The sequence below is a fragment of the Aureobasidium namibiae genome, assembly GCF_000721765.1.
Source record: "Aureobasidium namibiae CBS 147.97 unplaced genomic scaffold scaffold_3, whole genome shotgun sequence".
NCBI classification, from domain to species: domain Eukaryota; kingdom Fungi; phylum Ascomycota; class Dothideomycetes; order Dothideales; family Saccotheciaceae; genus Aureobasidium; species Aureobasidium namibiae.
The window spans coordinates 167,181-185,764 of NW_013581206.1; the positions used below are offsets into that span (position 1 = coordinate 167,181).

An 18,584-nucleotide genomic window follows, 5' to 3' on the forward strand; every position below is an offset into this window, starting at 1 on the left:
GCGTTGGCTTACAAGATGGAAGGGATCATGGAGAATCAAAAAGATCATTCCACCAACCAAGAACTTTGAAATGCTGGCAGTGCAACTGCGAAACTCGTCTACAACTTCGACCAAGCTTTGTACATGTGATCGATTTCTCGTTCGAATGTTGACAAAGTTGCTTTGCGATCCACGCTCCCCTTGGCCGTTGGTATCATCTTCTTCTCAGCTCCGACTACAATCACCAGTTCCCGCTGCAACCTGGCAGACTCATGGTGTTTCTCATTCTCAGCTTCAACAGTCGGCCAGATCTCATCCACAAACTCTGCTTGCTGCTCCTTGATCGTGATTGTCTCAGCAGGTTCGACCAGCAAAAACGGTCTGCTGCGATACTGACCGCCCACCAACGCAGTCTTCACCGCCGGATGAGCAGAGACCGCTTCCTCAATCGCACCAGCATACATCTTTACCTCTCCACTGAGCAACACCAAATCATCTTTTCTGCATCTATACCTCCACAGCCCCTTCTTCTCTGGATGCGGCGAAAACAAATCTTTAGTCCTGAATTCTGTGATTGTCTCTCCCTTTTCGAATCCAAAGTGCTTTGCTAGATGTGCTGGCGTGCTATCCACACATCTGAAGAAATTCGTGTAGGCTTCTGAGTGTGGTGTACGCTGTATAACCAGTTCGTAAAGATCGGCAGAGGTGTGTTGGAACGAGGTGGACATGAAGGGGTGGAAGAGGAAGTAACCGTGGTCCGAGGGTGAAGGTGCTGGGCCTGTGAGCCAGAGTCCGCCTTCTGTGCTACCTAGTGCTGAGGTCACGGTGCCAGAAAATTCATCGCTGACGATATTCGTTGCCCAGGCAGATAGTGGAGAGCCACCGTAGACTATCTTCTTGAGTTTCTGGAGTTCTTTGCGGGATACAGAGTCGGCGAGAAGTTCCTCCAACAAGTTTGGCGGGAAGGATGCTGCGCTGACAGGTGCATTACGCAACACTGCCAGAACAGTCTTCTTGTCAGGTCGAACTCCCGAGGGTCCGAGAATGATGATTGTGTTGAGATACACAGGCGTCAAGAGACTGGCTGTCATGCCCGAAGTGTGAAAAACAGGTAGTGCACAATAGATACTTTGACCTCCCACTTGCGTTGCTGCGCTACCTGGCAGAGTATGTAGTCTGTCGACTGATGCCAGCATATCGTGAGTCCAGATCACAGGTTTTGGCATTCCGGTTGTTCCTGATGTGTGTACAACCATGACCGGATCTGCATATGCTTTTGAGTAGGACTTGGAGTACTCGTATCGCTCGCTTCTCTTCGCAGTCTTGGATCCTTCCAGAAAGTTGCCCAGAGATGTTGTGCTGATGTACTTTGCACTCGGAAATCTTTCTTCCAGCGATTGTGCTAATGCAGTTGTCTCGGAGGCATATATCACAGCTGTACACTCCAACGCCTCCAGAAGAAACAGATGTGCGTCAGACGATGCAAGATGAGAAGCCAACAGCACTTTCCTACCCACCTTCGCCGCTGCAACGACCACAACGCAATATCCAAGATCCCTAGGTCCCAAGTACGCGAAAGTTGGGAACGTGCCATCGGCTTTTCCGAGGGTTTCGTCTAGCCAGAAAGATAGAGAGTCTATTGCTCGTGCAAACTCTACGTATGTGATGGGTTGGAAACCTTGAGATAAGTCTGTGTCGTCGATTGGGATAGATGCATAGACGCGAGTTGGTGTAGCAATGGCGATCTCGTCGATGAGAGTCGGAAGCAGTCTTGTGCCATATTCAGGAGTTTCTCTCGTCATACCGATAGCAGTCTCGACCGTGATCGATGAAGGAGATAGAGTTGGTGGCAAAGGTGTGTATTGAGGAAGTTGAGACAAGGTACTCATTCAGACGTTATGCAAGCTTTTCCACTATGTGACAAGAGCAATAGAGAAATTGGAAACAGAAAGCGGCGACAGACGATAAATATCACACTGACCCACACGGCATGACCACGGCTCACTCCTTCAACAGAACGACAGCTGAACATCACTCACCATAGCAAACCTTACTCTACGTACGAAAGGAACAGCCTCGTCTCGGGCGTATTTACGCGATTACCAACCATTGCAGTGATACGAGGTGTTCGGTGGGTACTCCGATAAAACGAATGCGAACGGTTTCGCGAAATGATAACGAATCGGTATCGTTATACAAGGCGGCTTAAGGTAGCCGTGGACGTCGTTGTCCCGAGAGTTGTCGTCGGTCGGGGAATGCTTCTTCATTGGGGCTTAGAGGCTTGGCTTTTGAAATGCACCTCATATGGACTTGTCACACACCGCTCTGGAAGGATTTTACCTTTCAAAATCTGTATGTTTTGTGTATATTGTATAGTGACATGCTTCTGAAGGATGCAGACCCACTGACGGATGTGAGTGATGAGTTCTGACGAGTGCTACCGTATCATGCGGAGTGGATACCTCTTTCCTACTCCTATTCGCAGTGTTGCACTTGAACCGCTGATGCGCTGGCCTATCTGAGTTTGGGGCTCTTGCTACATTCATCTGGGGACTCTCGACAGCAATGTGCGGATGCAGTCGGGTCTCATTCTCCCAAACTACGTGAGCTCGAAGACACCTGATTTAGTACTATCGTTACTGCAAACCGGATCCGCACCATAGCCAGAGCTAGGACAGTTCATCAAGATATCATACGCGAATTAGAAGTTGTAATCTTCGTAGACCACTTCCTGGCCGCTCAACCATTCCAGGATAATGCTTCTCTGCTTCGTGCCCGTGCAGACATACCATCTCTCAATCTTCAGTGACAGTCCGTCAAGGTCAGATCTATCCATACGACGCGGCACAATCTGTACACCGGAACTCTTTAGTGTGTCCATGGCTGCGTCCTGCTCTTTGTTTCCGGAAGAGATGCCAGTGACGAACAGAGTGAGACTCAAAGCCAGATCTTGTGTTTCCTCGACCATATCCACAGCAACGTTAAGATCGGCTGCTCGCAAGGTCCAGAACAGTCGAAGATTCTTCAGCTTGATTGCCGGCAGACAGGGCATCAAAGGTGTTATACCTACTCCGGCAGCAATGAACGCAACAGCTGAGTCTTCTCCAGTCTGCTCAACCACAAACGATCCTCCAAAGCCTTTGATTCCGACTTCAAGTTCAGACCCTTTTGCTGTGGGACCCAATCCGTGTTTGAACAGGAAGTCGGTCACTACACCAACCTTGCGAATTGTGATCTCAAACTCATCATCAGCAAGACGCTTGCTCGGGTGTGGTGGCATACCAGGAGGTGAGGACACGGTGAATGTGCGAACAAAATCATCGTTTAGGCTACGCGGGTCGTCATCTCGCATGTGCGAATACCCAATATCCATGTGTTCCGAAAAGTCGATTGTGACATACTGGCCCGCGGTATAGGAAGTTGCATTCGACAACGCGAATTTGAAGCGCGAAATGGTCGGTGTGAGCGATGTCTGGGCAAGCAGCTTCGCGGTAACTTGGTTCGAATTCTGGGCTGTTGTCCGTCCACTTGCTTGCTCGGTGGCAAGATACCGCACGACGGGATTATATGGTGAGTACTCGCCAGTATTGCCTCTGAATGGGAGTACTGATGCAACCAGACGAGCTGCTGTGATGGTGACGCGCACTGCCAGGTTTGAGCGAGGCATGACTTCCGCTGCTTCCTTCCCGAACAGGACCCCTGTGGTACCGGTCACATAGAGACAGTCACCAGTCTCGAAGTCTGGGAAGCAGAAACCAGCTTTAGGTTCTAGCATCAAGTTTCCCAGACTTTGGTATAGACGGTTGCCAGAGTACTCTGGGTATACGAATCGTGTGTAGCCATCTTCTCCTGAAAGACAGCGTACGAAGCCTGGTGGACCACCCCGGTGGTTTGTGTCCATGCTAGATCCGCTGCTTGTGCTAAGGAACATCAGATCCACTTTGTGAACAAGTTCGACTGCCCGTTCGCCTAAAGGGACAGAGTCCGAGATGAGTTTCGGGTCTGTAGTCGCTGGTGATACCTCGCGTCTGTTCAGATACTTCGGACAGTTGCCTTTGTCTGTATCAGTTCATTGTCTCTAAGGATGTTGAGATGAACACACCCAAGGTTTCGTCGATACGTGCAACGATTTGCAACACGCCTTGCCGTGAATCGTCCTTTGCCGTATCATCTTCGTGGACACTACCAAGAGTACCTGCGACCATTCTTCCGGCGAGCTTGACCCTCTTTCTGGTGTCCAGGTCAATGGCCAGTCCGCTGAGTAATCTACCTTCTCCCTCTTCCTTCACAATCTCGCCCTCCACGCCTTGACCTACCAAAGCTTCTACCACTGGGTCTAGCTTCAATGCGACAAAAGTCCGGATGCCAATCGTGCTGTTTCCCAACGGTCGAGAGAATCCGGTACGACCTCCCCATACGGTCGTCCAAGGCCGTCCTTCGGAGTCTAGAGTGCCGAATGCCAATAATGGTGCGCGTTGTAGCATGTTAGAAGCTTGAGGCGATAGCATCGGTATGGTGGGATTATCCATCTCGGGCACATGTAGCTTCCTCTGCATCAACTTCTCGCCTTGGTGAAAGTCGAGTGCTTGGTAGAACGTCATGTTTCGTTCGAATTTGTTCGATTAGTGCGTGGCAACTTGTGGTGCTGATACGCGTTGCTTTGATGGGAGAACACTCCGTAGACGTGCTGGTATAGCTGCTGCTTACGAGATCAAGCATTGGAGAGAAGAAATGCCGAGGGTACTAGAGGTCTGACGCCCCCGCCTTGCGCCATCTCCAAACCTTGCTCATACGGAAGGGCTCACACACGTCTCTTGAGGCGAAATAACTCTGAACGTATTTTGTTCTGTCAGTGTGAAAGGAAGGAAGTTGCAACGCGAAAGTCGTCGCATGTAAGTTGATTAGTGACGTGCATAACTTTGTGCATTGACGTCATTAAAGTATGACCAGGGTGCTACCACAAGCACTGGTTTTCGACGGCAAGAAGCATGTAGCATGCCAACAGCAATCGAATTGACAGTACTATGTATATCTGAGCAAAGTTTGAAGCTTTTAGAGGCGACTAGGTGTAACGGTGACTAGAGTCTTCAGACAAGTGGAATTAGATCCATCCTGGCATTGAACAACAGATACTGTGTCATGGTAGTGATCATTGACCCATGCAACAATGCCGGCTTCTTGTGTATCCATAGTAGGATTGAAAGTCATGTCGACGCTGAAGGTGTAGAAAAGTCCGTCTTGCTTTCTCAGGACCAGAGCCATACCGTCTAGCGCGTCCAATGTAGCCGTGGTACCTCGAAGGCTCAGCGTGTTATTCTCAACGCGCCACCAAGGTCTGGATGGTGTGCCTCTGAACTCCCAGCCGAGTTTCAGGGAAGATCCCGAGAAGTCGTCGCGTAGCGTGTGGCTAGCATTGGACTTTGCAGGCAGATTTGGGTCTTCCATCTCAAATGTAACCAGGTTGCCGTTGTTTGCCAAAGGCCAGCCGTCCTCGTTCCAGGTGACAGAGCTCAAGAATGTTTCACGACCAAGTTGGTATGTACCGTTGATGTTTTGAGGTAGCTGCGGACGCACCGCGAGGAAGACGGAATACCATTTACCATCGGGACGCTGGAAGATATCCGCATGACCAGTCTGCTGGATAGGAGCCGAGGGATCGCGACTGTTGAAGAGCATAGGACCAAGAGGACTCGCTTCCCATGGTCCTGAAGGCGATGGTCCACGGTGGATAGTTTGACGACGCAACACTTCTGTGCCGCCTTCGGCTACCGAGAGATAGTAGGTTCCGTTGATGAGATAGACATGAGGACCTTCGGCCCATCGGATGTTTTCAGGCAACGAAGAACGGTAGATCATCTCTGGTTGAGTCAAGGAGTATCCTGTGGTCAGATCTAGTTTGGACTGCCAGATAGTGCTATTTCCTCCCTTGGGTCCAAATTCGGGGTAGCCAGTGCTTAGGTATACGGTTCCGTCAGTATCCCAGAAGAGATCGGGGTCGATACCAGCTTGATCCAGGTACAAAGGTTGTGTCCAGTTGTTCCAGAAGGGGTCGTCAGTGGATACGATGAAGTTGTTCTGCTGGAAAGGGAAGAAGTCTGGAAGGAAACGACTATCGTTAGTTATGCTTCGGCGTTCGAGAACATGATGAACATACTATCCGCATAAGTCGTGATGATGTAGAATGTACGATTATGATGGCGGATTGTTGGAGCGAAGATTCCTCCAGTAGTCAGAAGCTGACGATCCGAGATCTTGTTGTTCTCATTCAACCCATGGCCGATCAATTCCCAGTCGACGAGGTTTGTGCTATGGTGCACAGGAACTCCAGGGAAGTATTCGAAGGATGATGAAACAAGAAAGTAATCATCGCCAACACGGATAGCAGAGGGATCAGCATTCACACCAGAGATGATGGGGTTGGTGAAAGCTGAAGCCGAAGCTATTCGAGCAGTTGTTAGTTTACAACAGGAGATACTCGGCTGGTGATCGCTTACCCAGGACTGTTGCTAAGACCAATGATACACACAACAATTCGAGGTTCGTATATCAGATCGAGTACGTTGTGAATAAAGCAGCAGGCGATCATTGCGAACTTATATCCATCAGAAGTGGAGGAGCCGAACCGAATCATGTGGCTTGGTGAACGCTCTCAGTCTGGAGAGAGGCCGGAGTTCCGAGCTTATGAAAGGCCACATCTTGCCTGGTCTATGTTCGTATATCATGTTCCTGTGTACAAAGTGCAGTCGTTGTTGTCTAAGGGCAACATTTCTCGGTTCGGCTCGTATTCGTATGCTCGGTTCGGTCGAGCAAAAGACCTTGGCACCTTGGCATCTTCAGAGAACGGACTTGGATCCTGGTGTCTCTTAACTCCGTCGAGACATGGGCAGATCGGCAGGATAAAATCATTCTGTAGCGAGCACTATGAACTTGCCGGCGAGTGTGCGTGTTGCAAGGAGAACCGAAGAAGACACGAGTTCGAGATCGCGCTCCGGAGATGATAGCTTCCGGAGGGATGTTTGCGGACTCGAAGGTCGCACGATCTATGTGGACTTGATTGACAGCTCTTCAGAGACCAAACAGTGCCGAATCGACAGGCCCCCTTGTGATCAACGGCGGGTCGGTCAGATAGATGTCCTGGTATATATCTTGGGAACTGGAGTAGGTCCAAACATATGCTTTCCGGAGATGAGAGTTGAGGTCGTGGTTGGTTGTTGCACTGACGAAGCTCACTGCCGAGAAGTCGTGAAGTCTTGAGACAACGGCAGCGCCACCATCTGCAACCAGCAGGTTCCCCTCGAGCCGGCCAACTGGTCCGCTACCAAGCAATGCCAGCCGCACCTGTGAGCGAATAACAGGAGTGCGGAAAGCCTTTGGTGGCTTTCAGGCTGCATGAAGCGCTGCCGCCACATTGATGGCACTTTTTGCCAAGTATGAGTTTGCAAACTGAACCACATCCTACGGCAAGTTCGGAATACAGACTTTCGAACTTCGATTCTCTTCATTCCTTCGCGGAGATGGTGAGCGTCGACATGTGTGGATCGTCCTCCACGTCTCCAATCCGCGCTCCCCACAAGAGACTTGAGTGGGACTCGGGGCTTCGGCATCTGGCTAAATTGACTATGACGATTTATCCAGACTCACATCAATGCACTGCCGATACGTGAGTGGCCTTAGCATCCCAGTCATTGCGCGGCGTGCACTATGAATCGGAATTACGTCGAGTTACATGCTATCACCGTGCTTTCGAGGACCGGTTGTCTTCAGGCAGAATGCAAGAACGACACTGGTCAGCTCTAGGACAACATTACTGATCAAACCTGCTCGTGGAGACCCACTGTTATCACGTATTAAAGAGTCGACCTGTCTCTCCACATGAACTGAATCGAAACCCCGTACACCTCCACATACTTTCTAGATCATGGCTCCTGTTGCATCTGGAGCTCCTGTCTCCGCCGCGAGGGCTCGCCTCGCTGGCCCTTCGGGTTTCAAAGGTATCGTGGCATCGGGAAAGACCACTGGCATAGCATTCTTCGCCTCGCTCGGCGGCTTTGTATATGGCTACAACCAGGGCATGTTCGCTCAGGTGTTGACCATGAATTCGTTTATCAAAGCAGTGAGTAGATAAGTTTCCAGGCATATGCAGTTGAAGACTCTAACGAACGTCTCAGACACACGGCTACGCTGAAGGAACTGGTCTTGCTCAAGGATTACTGACCTCCATCCTCGAACTCGGAGCTTGGGTCGGCACACTCATTAATGGATACTTGGCCGATGCTGTTGGTCGACGTTATTGCGCACTGATCGCTTGCGTTGTCTTCACTGTCGGTGTCATCGTTCAGGCATGTACTGTCAACAAGGACTACGTTCTTGGAGGTCGCTTCGTGACCGGTCTCGGAGTTGGATCTTTATCAATGGTTGTTCCACTTTATAACGCAGAGTTGTCTCCTCCTGAGATCAGAGGATCTCTCGTAGCAGTGCAACAGCTTGCTATCACATTCGGCATCATGATTTCCTTCTGGATTGGATATGGTGAGTCCTTACTTGAGACCAGATCCTGTATTTCGGTCGTTGACGTATCATAGGAACAAATTTCATCGGGGGAACCGGCGACACGCAATCGAAAGCAGCTTGGCTAGTACCGATCTGTATCCAAATACTCCCAGCCCTCATACTCGGAGCAGGTATGATGCTGTTCATGCCCGAGTCCCCTCGTCACCTGATGAACAAAGACCGAGAGCAAGAGGCACTTCAAACACTGGCCCGTCTGCGAAGCAAGGATACCCAAGATATGGGTGTTCAGGTTGAATACCTTGAGATCAAGGCTCTCCGCGACTTTGAAGTCGAGACTGCACGCAAGAAGTATCCTAACTACCAGGACGGCAGCTTCAAGAGCAACTTCTTGATCGGTTTCTATGATTACGCTTCATTGATCACCAATCCATCCCTGCGTAGGAGAACGATGGCTGCTTGTCTGACAATGACCTTCCAGCAATGGAATGGTATCAACGCCATCAACTACTAGTAAGTAGCGTGCTACAATCGCTCTTGGCTCATCACTAATCTGGACTTTCCAGTGCCCCCTTTATCTTCAGAGGCTTCGGTTTTGAAGGTAACACACTGGCCCTTCTAGCAACAGGTGTTGTTGGTGTGATCGAATTTCTCTCCACTATTCCGGCTCTGCTCTACGTTGACAAGTTCGGTCGCAAGTCTATCCTGCTTGCTGGAGCTATCGGTATGGCTACATGTCACTTCATCGTTGCCGGACTCATTGGATCTTATGAATCTGACTGGACGAGCCACGTCGCGGCTGGCTGGGTTTGCATCGCTATGGTGTGGCTGTTTATCTGCAACTTCGCGTACAGGTAAGACTATCAAAAACACTCAAACTATGTTCAGGTGAGCTGACAAATCCTCCAGTTGGGGTCCCGTGTCCTGGATCGTTGTATCAGAAGTTTTCCCCCTCAGCATGCGCGCCAAGGGCGTATCCCTCGGTGGCAGTGCCAACTGGCTGAACAACTTCGCTGTCGGCATCTCCACCTCGCCTTTCATCTCGACATCTCAATTTGGAGCTTTCATCTTCTTCGGCTGTGTGACCGTGGTCGCTGCACTTTGGGTATACTTCCTGCTTCCTGAGACTAAGGGGCTCACTCTTGAAGAGATGGATGAGCTATTTGGAGATGCTGGGTTTGCGGAGGCCGACCAGGCACTCAAGGCGAGAATCGAAAGGGATATCGGTCTCACTGCTCTCTTGTATGGAGACGAAGAGCCTACAATGACAGAGAAGACCGATGCCAAGGGTAGAGGCGAGGAAAGAGAGTTCAAGGAAGATACCAGGAGCATCAGTCTGTAGATATAGGAGCGCTCTCGAGCTCGGATGTATGTATGTAAGTCTACGGTAGAGACTCAATGACCTTGTGATATCCTCGACTACCCCCTGAAGCCCCTTCTGTACAGAACTTTCCGATGTCCTGTGATTGTTTTCCTGTCTTGTTGCTTACACAAGACTCTTTCCATATCTGACAGCGAAACTCTGCAGCTTTGAGAACAACGAGCCATAAGGCACATCAGGATAGAGAGACTGGAATCTCGCGGCGAGACTGCCTGTTTGTCATCAGTCAGTAACACGAACATCAGTATGAGAATACTGCACTCACCTTCGACGACGCCTTCAACACCAAAGCCAAGGGCTTCAAGCAGGAAAGGAGCTAGCACTGCGATCAAAACGGCCAACGCGGTAGTTTCGATGGAGGCGGTAAGAATTGGATGCTCCTCTTGAAACTCCTCAAGCTCGTGGGCAAAGTGCTCTGCTTCTTCGATGACTTTGCGCATCATGGGACTGAGCTTCTCACGAATCTCTCCGATCTTGGCGACCAGCTCTAGCATGGCTTTGTAGAGCTTGTCGAGGACAAGTTTGGTCCAGCGAGATGATCGGACCGTAACGGGCTTGTCGGAAGTGATGATCTCTTGCATATGCATGTTCGAGATGGGTGTGTTGAGCACATTGGTAGTAGTGATGAGATGAAGGAGCTTGTCGCTGGTCTTGTTGGCTGCAGAGTGCGACTCGGTAGCGGAGGGAACATCGGTATAGTCGCTAAACTTCCGGTGACGGTGGCATCAGAAGGTTCATCGATCAGCTCTTCGTGGCCGGCACCTAGACAGCAAGGAATCAACATCTTCGTGATGTCCATATCGGTTGTCTAGCCTTGCGTCAACAAGCCTCAGCCTCGTTTTCAGCTTATTTACACGGCCTGCTACGCGAAACTTGAGATTGGTAAGGCGTTCCATGGCAGCTGTGGACTGTCTGAGACATTTTGCGTATTGCTTGATATCGTCCAATTGAGCATCGTGGTTATTAGGACACACCAAGAGTTGCTTGGGAACTGATGACATCCTCGATGATCTTGAGGAGTGGTAGTGGTGGATTGGACGGAAGTTGGTCTGAAATCGTGCTTCTTGGGAAAGGGAGAAAGATTAGCTAGGTCAGAGACAAGAGCATTTGATGATGGACGGGAACTCGTGACTCAGAACAGAAGGCCTTACTGCTTCTGGACTTGAGATCTGGTTTTACGTTCGGAGTCACTTGCCATGCGATGAACATGCTCGAATCAACGCATACAACACCTCACAAGCCTTATAAGCGCAAATCGTCTCCACTCGTTCGCAAAGATGAAGCGTTCGCTGACAAACTCTTATGACCGGTGGCTAAGAGCATAGATACTAAATATTCAGAGCTAGACAGATAGACGCGTATTCATCTCAACTTCTATGCCGTTAGTCATTCTCCAGTTTTTTTGCTGCAATATATATGACGATGCGAACGTTAGATCAAGACATCAACCCTTACGAAGACGTTTGGCTAGTGTGGACTACGTTTCTTCATGCCTGGACAATGTTGTTGATCTCTAAAAGACCAGGATACGTGTTCGAGAAAGCGAAATTGGTGATATGGGAGCACAATTGGTACATTGTGAAATCCTTCTACTTTACATGCTGTGTGGTCGCTATCCCGTGTCTCTCATTCTTCTCGTTTCTTGTACCTGATTCCATCTTTTCTGATCGTACAGTTTCGAGCCGTAGATGTGATAATCTTGCAGTCGCTACCAGTCTGAGAAGCCCTCTGGAGGCGTGCCATCGTAGAGATTCAACATCACATGTCCTTCAGCACCGGTCTTCTCAGGGGAAACGATATCTTTGCTCTTGATGGCAGCATCCGAGTGTTCAATGATGCTCTTCTTGAGACCAGGGCTGAGGTTTCTAACGGTATCGGACGTCCAGCCATACATGTCAGAAGGGCGATTGAAAACCAGCGGGTCAGTGAAGGTGCGTTTGCGACGTTTCAGGCCTGGAGGATCAAAGTTGTGGAAAGTGTTTGGAGCAGAGAGTGTGTGCTATATTTCAGTCACAAGTCAGTAAACATATACGGTATACTGATGAGTGCGTAGAGAGACTCACTTCAAAGACGCTCTTTAGATAATCGAAATCTTCTTTGCGGTACAGATAGTCGATTTCCCCGATAGATGCAACCGGATCCAACATCCGCATTGCCATGTCCACGTCGGTTGAGTGGAGACGTGCCACAGAAACCTTAGTGAATATACCTTGCAATATGCGATAGTGGCGGATCAGACTAGTCTGTTCAATTGACAAAGCAGCACGGAGATGGAACATGTTGACCATGACCGCAGTAACGCCACACGTCTCTGACAAGAGTTCAAAATCGCCATCGTCAAGAGCAAGACTCATAGCGTTCAGAAGACATTCGAGTGCTGTAACATACGCATACTTGAGCCAAGGGCTTGCCATGCAGAGCTCAGCTTCGCCCTGGAAAGATGTTGTCGACAAAGGACGAGCAGGCATCCAGCGGTATGGTGCTTTGAAGAGAAACGCAGTGTTGTACCAGCCAATGATTGGAAACGGTGAGTGCACCAACTTGGCAACCATGACATACGCACAACGCAATTTCTCACTTCCGTGGTGTCCATGGGACAAAAGTTCATCCAGGTAACGCTTTTGAGTCTGCATATGCTCCAGGAGATTCCATCCCGCACATAGATCTGAGAAGAAGGCCAAACGTGAATGTCGAGTTGCAGGTATCGGCAGAAATGGGACAGATCTTGGGCGAGGAATATCACATGCTGGGTGAGAGCCTCTCCGCCCTTGTGGAAATCTTTATGCCGGTGGTTGATGATATAGATATCTTTTGGTTCCAAATCTTCAACAGTGGCTTCGATGGCAGGATCCTTGAACGACTCGGCTCCGTTTCCCACTGCGACATGAGGAGAGAGATTCCGGACGAGGCGTGGGTATTTTAGATGGACCAAAGCAAAGTCATTGTGCGTGCGCAGGTATCCGTTTGCCTCCTTGTAGAGCTGCTTGTTTGTGCGCGCAATCTTCATCTGAAAAGCGTAGGCATATCCCAGGACAGTGCCAGGCTCGAAGTACTTGACCTTCTCGCCGAGCAAGAGGTGGGAAAAGATCTCGTTCTTGATCTCGATTGGCAATGTTGTAAGAGCGGGTTTAACGCGCAGGGGAATACTCGAAGGCGCCGCAGGTCGTAAAGGTAGATCCATGATCGGTGTCGTTATCTGTATGTGATGAGATTGGAGGGATGCGAGGGAGCGAATGGGAAGATAGTGAGCGACTACCTTCTGATGTTTGGTGTCTGAGTCACTTGTTCCCGTATTCACTTCACTGCCGTCGGTTCTGTTGTTATTGGCTGGTTGGGAGCAGCGGTGAAGTGAAGAAGATGGTAGTGGAAGAGAGGGAAGTGAAACAATTAAAGTCGAACACAACACGGATGTCATCTGTAGCTATAAAAGTGCACAAGGCTTACGGTGACTGAGCAACATCCAGTGATATGCGTAAAATCGCGGGCTCTCATACAAAGTCGTTTGCCATCTCCAAGGTGCTGTGCAGTTTGATAGCTTCTAACGAACGAGTGGTATCCACTTAGAATAGCTGTCGTCTGCACCGACACTCGTTCAAAACAACCATCATAATAGGGAGTACAGTGGTAACGAGCAGCAAGTTGTGAATGGGCAAACGAGGTCAAAGGGAGTTCATTCTTCATTAGATAACTGTTGTTCATTAAACTAAATTGCCAAAACTCTTTTTCAGAAGCTACGTCACTCATTGCCAATGCATTTAGGCACCGGGAGCAAGCTCCTCAGAGGCAGCGATAACAGGGAACTCGCCTCTGCTTCCATAACCACCGTAGAAGTAGTCCGAGGGAGGAATGGTAGGGCCACCTGAGGGGGGTTGCGGCCACTCGTCGAGGCAAGCGGGGTTACCGGTCAAGGTGAAGTTAACCATGGTCAACTCGGGCATGGTGTCGATCATCAGGGCGTAGTCACCGGGGTAGAGGTAAGTGTTTCCGTGGTCGTCGATACGAGCAAGAGAGCCCAGAGTCAGATTCAACGTAGCAGTCTGGGAAGCACCGCCAGCAATGCTGTGGAGACGCTGGTAGTTGACCAGAGACTTCTTGGGGTAAGGAGAAGGTCCAAATTGACCGGCGATGAAGCCGAGGGCAGAGTAGTCGGAGGTGATGTTGCCAGTGTTGTGGACGTTGACAGCGATGTTCTCGAAAGCGCAGCGGTCCTTGTAAGACTCAGTGCAGCCAGACAGAAGGGAGGCAATGTCGTAGGAAGACTTGGACAGGGGAGAGATGTCGGCAGTGAATTTGGTGTAGTGCATACCGTAACCAAACTCGAAGACAGCGGTGCCGTTGTACCACTTGTAGGTTCTACCGGGCGAGCCAGTGGTCTCGTTGGGGCGGAGAGTCATGTCGGTCATGGGAATGTCCGAGATGTAGTGAGCAGGATACTGGGTAACGGGAAGACGACCAGCAGGTGCGACCTTTCCGGTGATGATGTTGAGAAGAGCAACACCACCATCTTGGCCAGGGTAGCCGCCCCACAGAATAGCAGAAATGTTGGGGTTGTTGACGAAGGGAGTGTTGTCAAGCTGGTCACCCATCTGGGCAAGGACCATAGGCTTACCGTACATGGCGAGCTCGCCAATGATGTCGACCTGAGCACCAGTCCAGTTGATAGTCTCACGGTCCATACCCTCAGCCTCGACACTGATGTCAAGACCACCAACGTAGAGGATGATGTCAGCCTTTTCAGCAGCAGTCCAGACAGGGAGCCAGTGGTCAGTGGTAGGGTCACCTTGGCCACCGGGTCCTCCAGCATAGAAGACTTGGGCACCAGTCTGTTGAGCAGCGTACAGAGGGCTGTGAAGGTAGGTGGGAACACCGTAGTAGTTACCCTGCATTTGTTGAGTAGCGTTGGCCCAGCTTCCGATTACGGCAATCTTGGTGCCGTTGGTGATGGACAGAGGAAGGAGACCGTCGTTCTTCAGGAGAGTGATACCCTCCTCAGCAGCCTTCAGAGCGAGCTGCTGAGCGTGGGTAGTACCAACATCGGACCAAGTCAGGTTTCTGTACATGGCGTTGGGACCGTCAAAGTATCCGGTGCGGACGAGCGAAGTGTACAGACGGACGAGAGACTGGTCAACGGTGGTCTGGTTGATCAGACCCTCGCTGTAGGCCAGAGGAAGGTGGTGCTGGTAGTAGGTACCACAGTCAAGATCGGTGCCAGCGTTGAGGGCAGCAGCTGCAGCTCCCTGGCGGGTGTCGCTGAAGTTGTGGGGAAGGAAAATGTTCTGGATAGAATCACAATCACTGGTAACCCACTGCTCCTCGTTGGTCCAGTTCCAGTGCTCGCGAAGGACGTCGTTCAAGAGCCAAGGGTCGGCACAGGTGGGAACACCGTTCAGAGCGCTGTATGTGCACATGAAAGCTCCAACGTTGGAGTCTCTGGCGCAAGAGCGGAAAGAAGGAAGGTAGTACTCGACCAGATCACGCTGACTGATCTGGACATCGTTCTGGTAACGAAGGTTACCGTTCCACGACTCGATATCGTAGCCGGCGAAATGCTTGCAGGTAGCGGTGATTTTTCTGATCTCAGGATCCTCTCCGCCTTGGAGACCGTTGATCAGGGCGTGGACGTAGGAAGACAGATGGTAAGGGTCTTCACCAGGAGTCTCCTGACCTCTGCCCCATCTGGGGTCTCTATAAGGGTTGATGTCTAATCTCACAATTAGTACTGGCACAAATATCGTCAAGAGAAGGACAAGAACGGACTGGGAGTCCAAAAGTCAAGACCTGCACGTCCGTAGTTGTTGAAAGCTCTAGCCTCAGTACTGACGACCTCAGCCACAGATTGGATAAGTTCGTCGTCGAAAGCGGCACCCATCAAGATGGGCTGAGGGAAAGAAGTGGCAGAGTCGAATTGTCCACTGGCATTGAAAGTAACACCGGGAGAAGAAGCGACACCGTGGAGGGCTTCTTGCCACCATTGGTAAACAGGCAGACCGAGTCTGGGGACACCAGGGCTGTTGTTTCCGGTAAGGTTGAGCTTCTCGGCGACGGTGAAGGCAGCGACTAGAGCCTTGGCTCTTGCAATTGGGTCTGGGGAGGGTCAATGGATATTCAGAAAGTATGGATGGAGCTTGCATACCAGCAGACTTGTCGCAGACAGTGTTGTTCGAGAGAGGGCCATTGACACAGTCAGGGAAACCGCCTTGGGCAGTACCTTGGAAGGTCTGAGCAGAGGCACCTGCTCCAAGCAGTGCCAATGCAGAAAGAGAAAGTAGAGCGGCCATGGTAGAGGTATGTGGCCCGGGTGAATTGGGATGCTTCAAGTCAAAGCCAATGGGGTGGGAGAAGCAGCTATATATACCAACTCAATGGCAACCCAAGCAAAACATTTCAGGTGGAATGATGGTCACATTCAGAGCCGAGTATGGGGATCTGCCAACCTTGAGGTTGGCTAAAGTCTCTAGCTCAGTGGGGTCTCAGTTGCGGAGCATCATGTTCTTGCATTGGAAAAAGTGTGCCGGCCACCGAACTTCCAGCAGTGGATCATTGCCGATTGCTTGCTATGGTCAAGATCTACACAATTGACCGGGCTGTGAAGAGGTTAGATCGCAATTGTTGCAAGGATCATGGTGACAAACTCCGCATCTTCTCCGCAGGGTAAACGGGAAGATGGTGCTTACTCCACACGCTCGTCCTGCCGACGTCTGGAGAAAGGTGTTTGTCATCCAATGTTCATCCAGTGCATACAGGTGCAGAAGGGATTGATGGAGAAGACGTCACTGGTTGAGGCACCTCGTGCATCGTTTTCGGCATGGCGTCCCGTGCGGAAAGGAAACTGACCCAAGTACCTGCGTGAGCTAACCTTGGAAAAGACGAATCAGACGTGATAGATTTAGCCACAATTGAAGCGTGGCTGGCACAGAGCCATGAGGAGGGTAAAGCGTAAAAAGTCACAACGGGGTTAAGGTCGAATCATGATGATCGGAATCGTCGGGATCGTGAGCAAGCATTTTAGCCAGTTTAGCCAGCCAGTGAGATGTGGAGTTCTCCGTTGCAGCAGCAGCACCGGAAGTGCATCGGCATCCTTTCTCGACAGCAGCCTCAAGCATGTCGGCCAGAGGCTATGAAAAGATTGAAGCATGTTGCCACGTCAAGAGCATGGATCTCCGAGTAACAAGACTCTGAATATGCGGAGAGGTTGGCGGGAGGCAAGGCATGTTCTCGGTTAGTTGCACAATTGGATGGCCTGTTGTCGGGACTGTGCATTGGCGATAGTGCTCTCGTGATACTGTGCTACATCTGTGGCCGATGCCGCTTTCAAGAATATACGAACCCGAGAAATATCGCACCGACAGCGTGCAGGCAAAAGAGAGAGCGACCATTTCTGTGTCTCGAGATGCGGCTCCGCAAACCACGGCGAGGCACGGACGGCATCAACCCCGGATTTTTGGCATCTCTTCGTCATGATTCGGATTGAGCTTCAAGCGCTGACGAACAATTTGGAAGTCGCCAATACTAAACACACACACCAGTCAGCAAGTCGATCGCAATCATACCAAGTCATATCTCAGGAAAGTCACCATGGGTTCATCAGCATCCAAGCCCGCCGCTCGCGCCGCCAATGCCGCCACCAAAGCAACACGCCAATACCCGTCTCGCCCATCACCGGCAACTTCAACACAAGCAGCACCTTCTGCACGCACATCGAACGCTCCATCCCAGCCTCCGCATCCGCCAGCCGCAAATCGCCAACCAGGTCCCACAGTCCACCCTCAAGCCCGCGCCAGCGGTCAGCGCAATGAAGGTAAAGCAAACCACATGCACCCCCAGGCAAGAACACAAGCATTGACAAAATTCATGTACAACAGAAATCAACCTCGATGCCTCAGACCCAGACTTTGCGCGCTCCCTGCGTCAACTAGGCGCAGTACAACCAAACCCTACTCTCTCGCCTTCATCAACTTTTGCCGCACACCCAAGCTCTCACTTCCCAAACCCCTACGGACAGCAAGGAAACAACACGACAGCGCCTCCTCAACGGATGAATCCTGCTCTACGCGTGCTTCAAGCCCGTGCTGAATTGGCTGCTGAAGCCGAAAAGGAGTTCTTGGAGGCTGGCAGGACTGGCGGTGCTGGGAGGCGGTTTGTGGATATCGGCACTCTGAGAAATATCGTCACGATGAGAGATCAGAGAAACATGAGTGCTACCGAGATCGAAAGGGCTTTGGGTCTGAGGAGTGGCACTGTAGCAAAATTGGGCCCAAAGGGTGTCCTTGGAGTCGAGGGCATTCAGGATGACTAAGCAGACGTCTGAAGAAGCACTGTACACGACACTGGATGCATACTCCAAACGAGCAAGCATAGAACTGTATATTACTGTAACAAGAGCCATGGCGATTTCGTCACCCTTAATACTCGCCTCAGCCATCTCCACAACTTGATCGATGAGAGCAAGTGAACAAAACAGTCCACCGTCCAAGCACAGCTAGCAATACACATAAAAAAGAAGAATGGTATACGTCAGGAACCACCAAAACACGAAACGCCTCGCTGTCCGCTAAGAACTCCCACTTGCATAAATCTTTGGTGAAAGGAAGTAGTGAAGTTGAAAAGATAAAGAAGGAAAGAGAAATATGCCCAATTAGCAAGACACAAGACATAGGCTCCGTTGTGTAGAAGCAGATCATCGACCTCCAGATGGGTTGCGCATTCTGTTCTGGGC

General features: G+C 50.6%; 8 protein-coding genes across 8 annotated transcripts; 2 read left to right on the forward strand and 6 right to left on the reverse strand.

Moving 5' to 3' along the window:
* Positions 1-98: 98 nt before the first annotated feature.
* On the reverse strand, positions 99-1,781 carry M436DRAFT_40068 (AMP-binding enzyme; the record flags this gene model as incomplete). The annotated part of the gene is made up of 2 exons (XM_013574667.1): positions 99-563; positions 612-1,781. 2 exons carry the CDS (start codon positions 1,779-1,781, stop codon positions 99-101), a joined length of 1,635 nt encoding a protein of 544 aa, XP_013430121.1.
* Positions 1,782-2,680: 899 nt separating this feature from the next.
* Positions 2,681-4,580, reverse strand: M436DRAFT_79089 (oxidoreductase; the record flags this gene model as incomplete). The annotated part of the gene is made up of 2 exons (XM_013574997.1): positions 2,681-4,032; positions 4,082-4,580. The coding sequence occupies 2 exons, from the start codon at positions 4,578-4,580 to the stop codon at positions 2,681-2,683; spliced, it is 1,851 nt and encodes a 616-aa protein (XP_013430451.1).
* Positions 4,581-5,103: 523 nt separating this feature from the next.
* M436DRAFT_14508 (uncharacterized protein) lies at positions 5,104-6,437 on the reverse strand (the record flags this gene model as incomplete). The annotated part of the gene is made up of 2 exons (XM_013574475.1): positions 5,104-6,088; positions 6,130-6,437. Coding segments are annotated over 2 exons (1,293 nt in total), but the record flags the coding sequence as incomplete, so codon positions are not given.
* Positions 6,438-7,897: 1,460 nt separating this feature from the next.
* Positions 7,898-9,780, forward strand: M436DRAFT_61125 (general substrate transporter; the record flags this gene model as incomplete). Its single annotated transcript, XM_013574806.1, has 6 exons — positions 7,898-8,092; positions 8,148-8,508; positions 8,562-9,000; positions 9,054-9,341; positions 9,397-9,729; positions 9,759-9,780. 6 exons carry the CDS (start codon positions 7,898-7,900, stop codon positions 9,778-9,780), a joined length of 1,638 nt encoding a protein of 545 aa, XP_013430260.1.
* A 193-nt stretch (positions 9,781-9,973) lies between these two features.
* Positions 9,974-10,455, reverse strand: M436DRAFT_61126 (uncharacterized protein; the record flags this gene model as incomplete). Its single annotated transcript, XM_013574807.1, has 2 exons — positions 9,974-10,080; positions 10,134-10,455. The coding sequence occupies 2 exons, from the start codon at positions 10,453-10,455 to the stop codon at positions 9,974-9,976; spliced, it is 429 nt and encodes a 142-aa protein (XP_013430261.1).
* Positions 10,456-11,576: 1,121 nt separating this feature from the next.
* M436DRAFT_79093 (uncharacterized protein) lies at positions 11,577-13,049 on the reverse strand (the record flags this gene model as incomplete). The annotated part of the gene is made up of 3 exons (XM_013574998.1): positions 11,577-11,867; positions 11,932-12,495; positions 12,552-13,049. 3 exons carry the CDS (start codon positions 13,047-13,049, stop codon positions 11,577-11,579), a joined length of 1,353 nt encoding a protein of 450 aa, XP_013430452.1.
* A 574-nt stretch (positions 13,050-13,623) lies between these two features.
* Positions 13,624-16,146, reverse strand: M436DRAFT_79094 (1,4-beta-D-xylosidase; the record flags this gene model as incomplete). Its single annotated transcript, XM_013574999.1, has 3 exons — positions 13,624-15,569; positions 15,626-15,952; positions 16,002-16,146. 3 exons carry the CDS (start codon positions 16,144-16,146, stop codon positions 13,624-13,626), a joined length of 2,418 nt encoding a protein of 805 aa, XP_013430453.1.
* A 1,297-nt stretch (positions 16,147-17,443) lies between these two features.
* M436DRAFT_70239 (uncharacterized protein) lies at positions 17,444-18,164 on the forward strand (the record flags this gene model as incomplete). The annotated part of the gene is made up of 2 exons (XM_013574913.1): positions 17,444-17,666; positions 17,731-18,164. 2 exons carry the CDS (start codon positions 17,444-17,446, stop codon positions 18,162-18,164), a joined length of 657 nt encoding a protein of 218 aa, XP_013430367.1.
* Between the last annotated feature and the right edge of the window lie 420 nt (positions 18,165-18,584).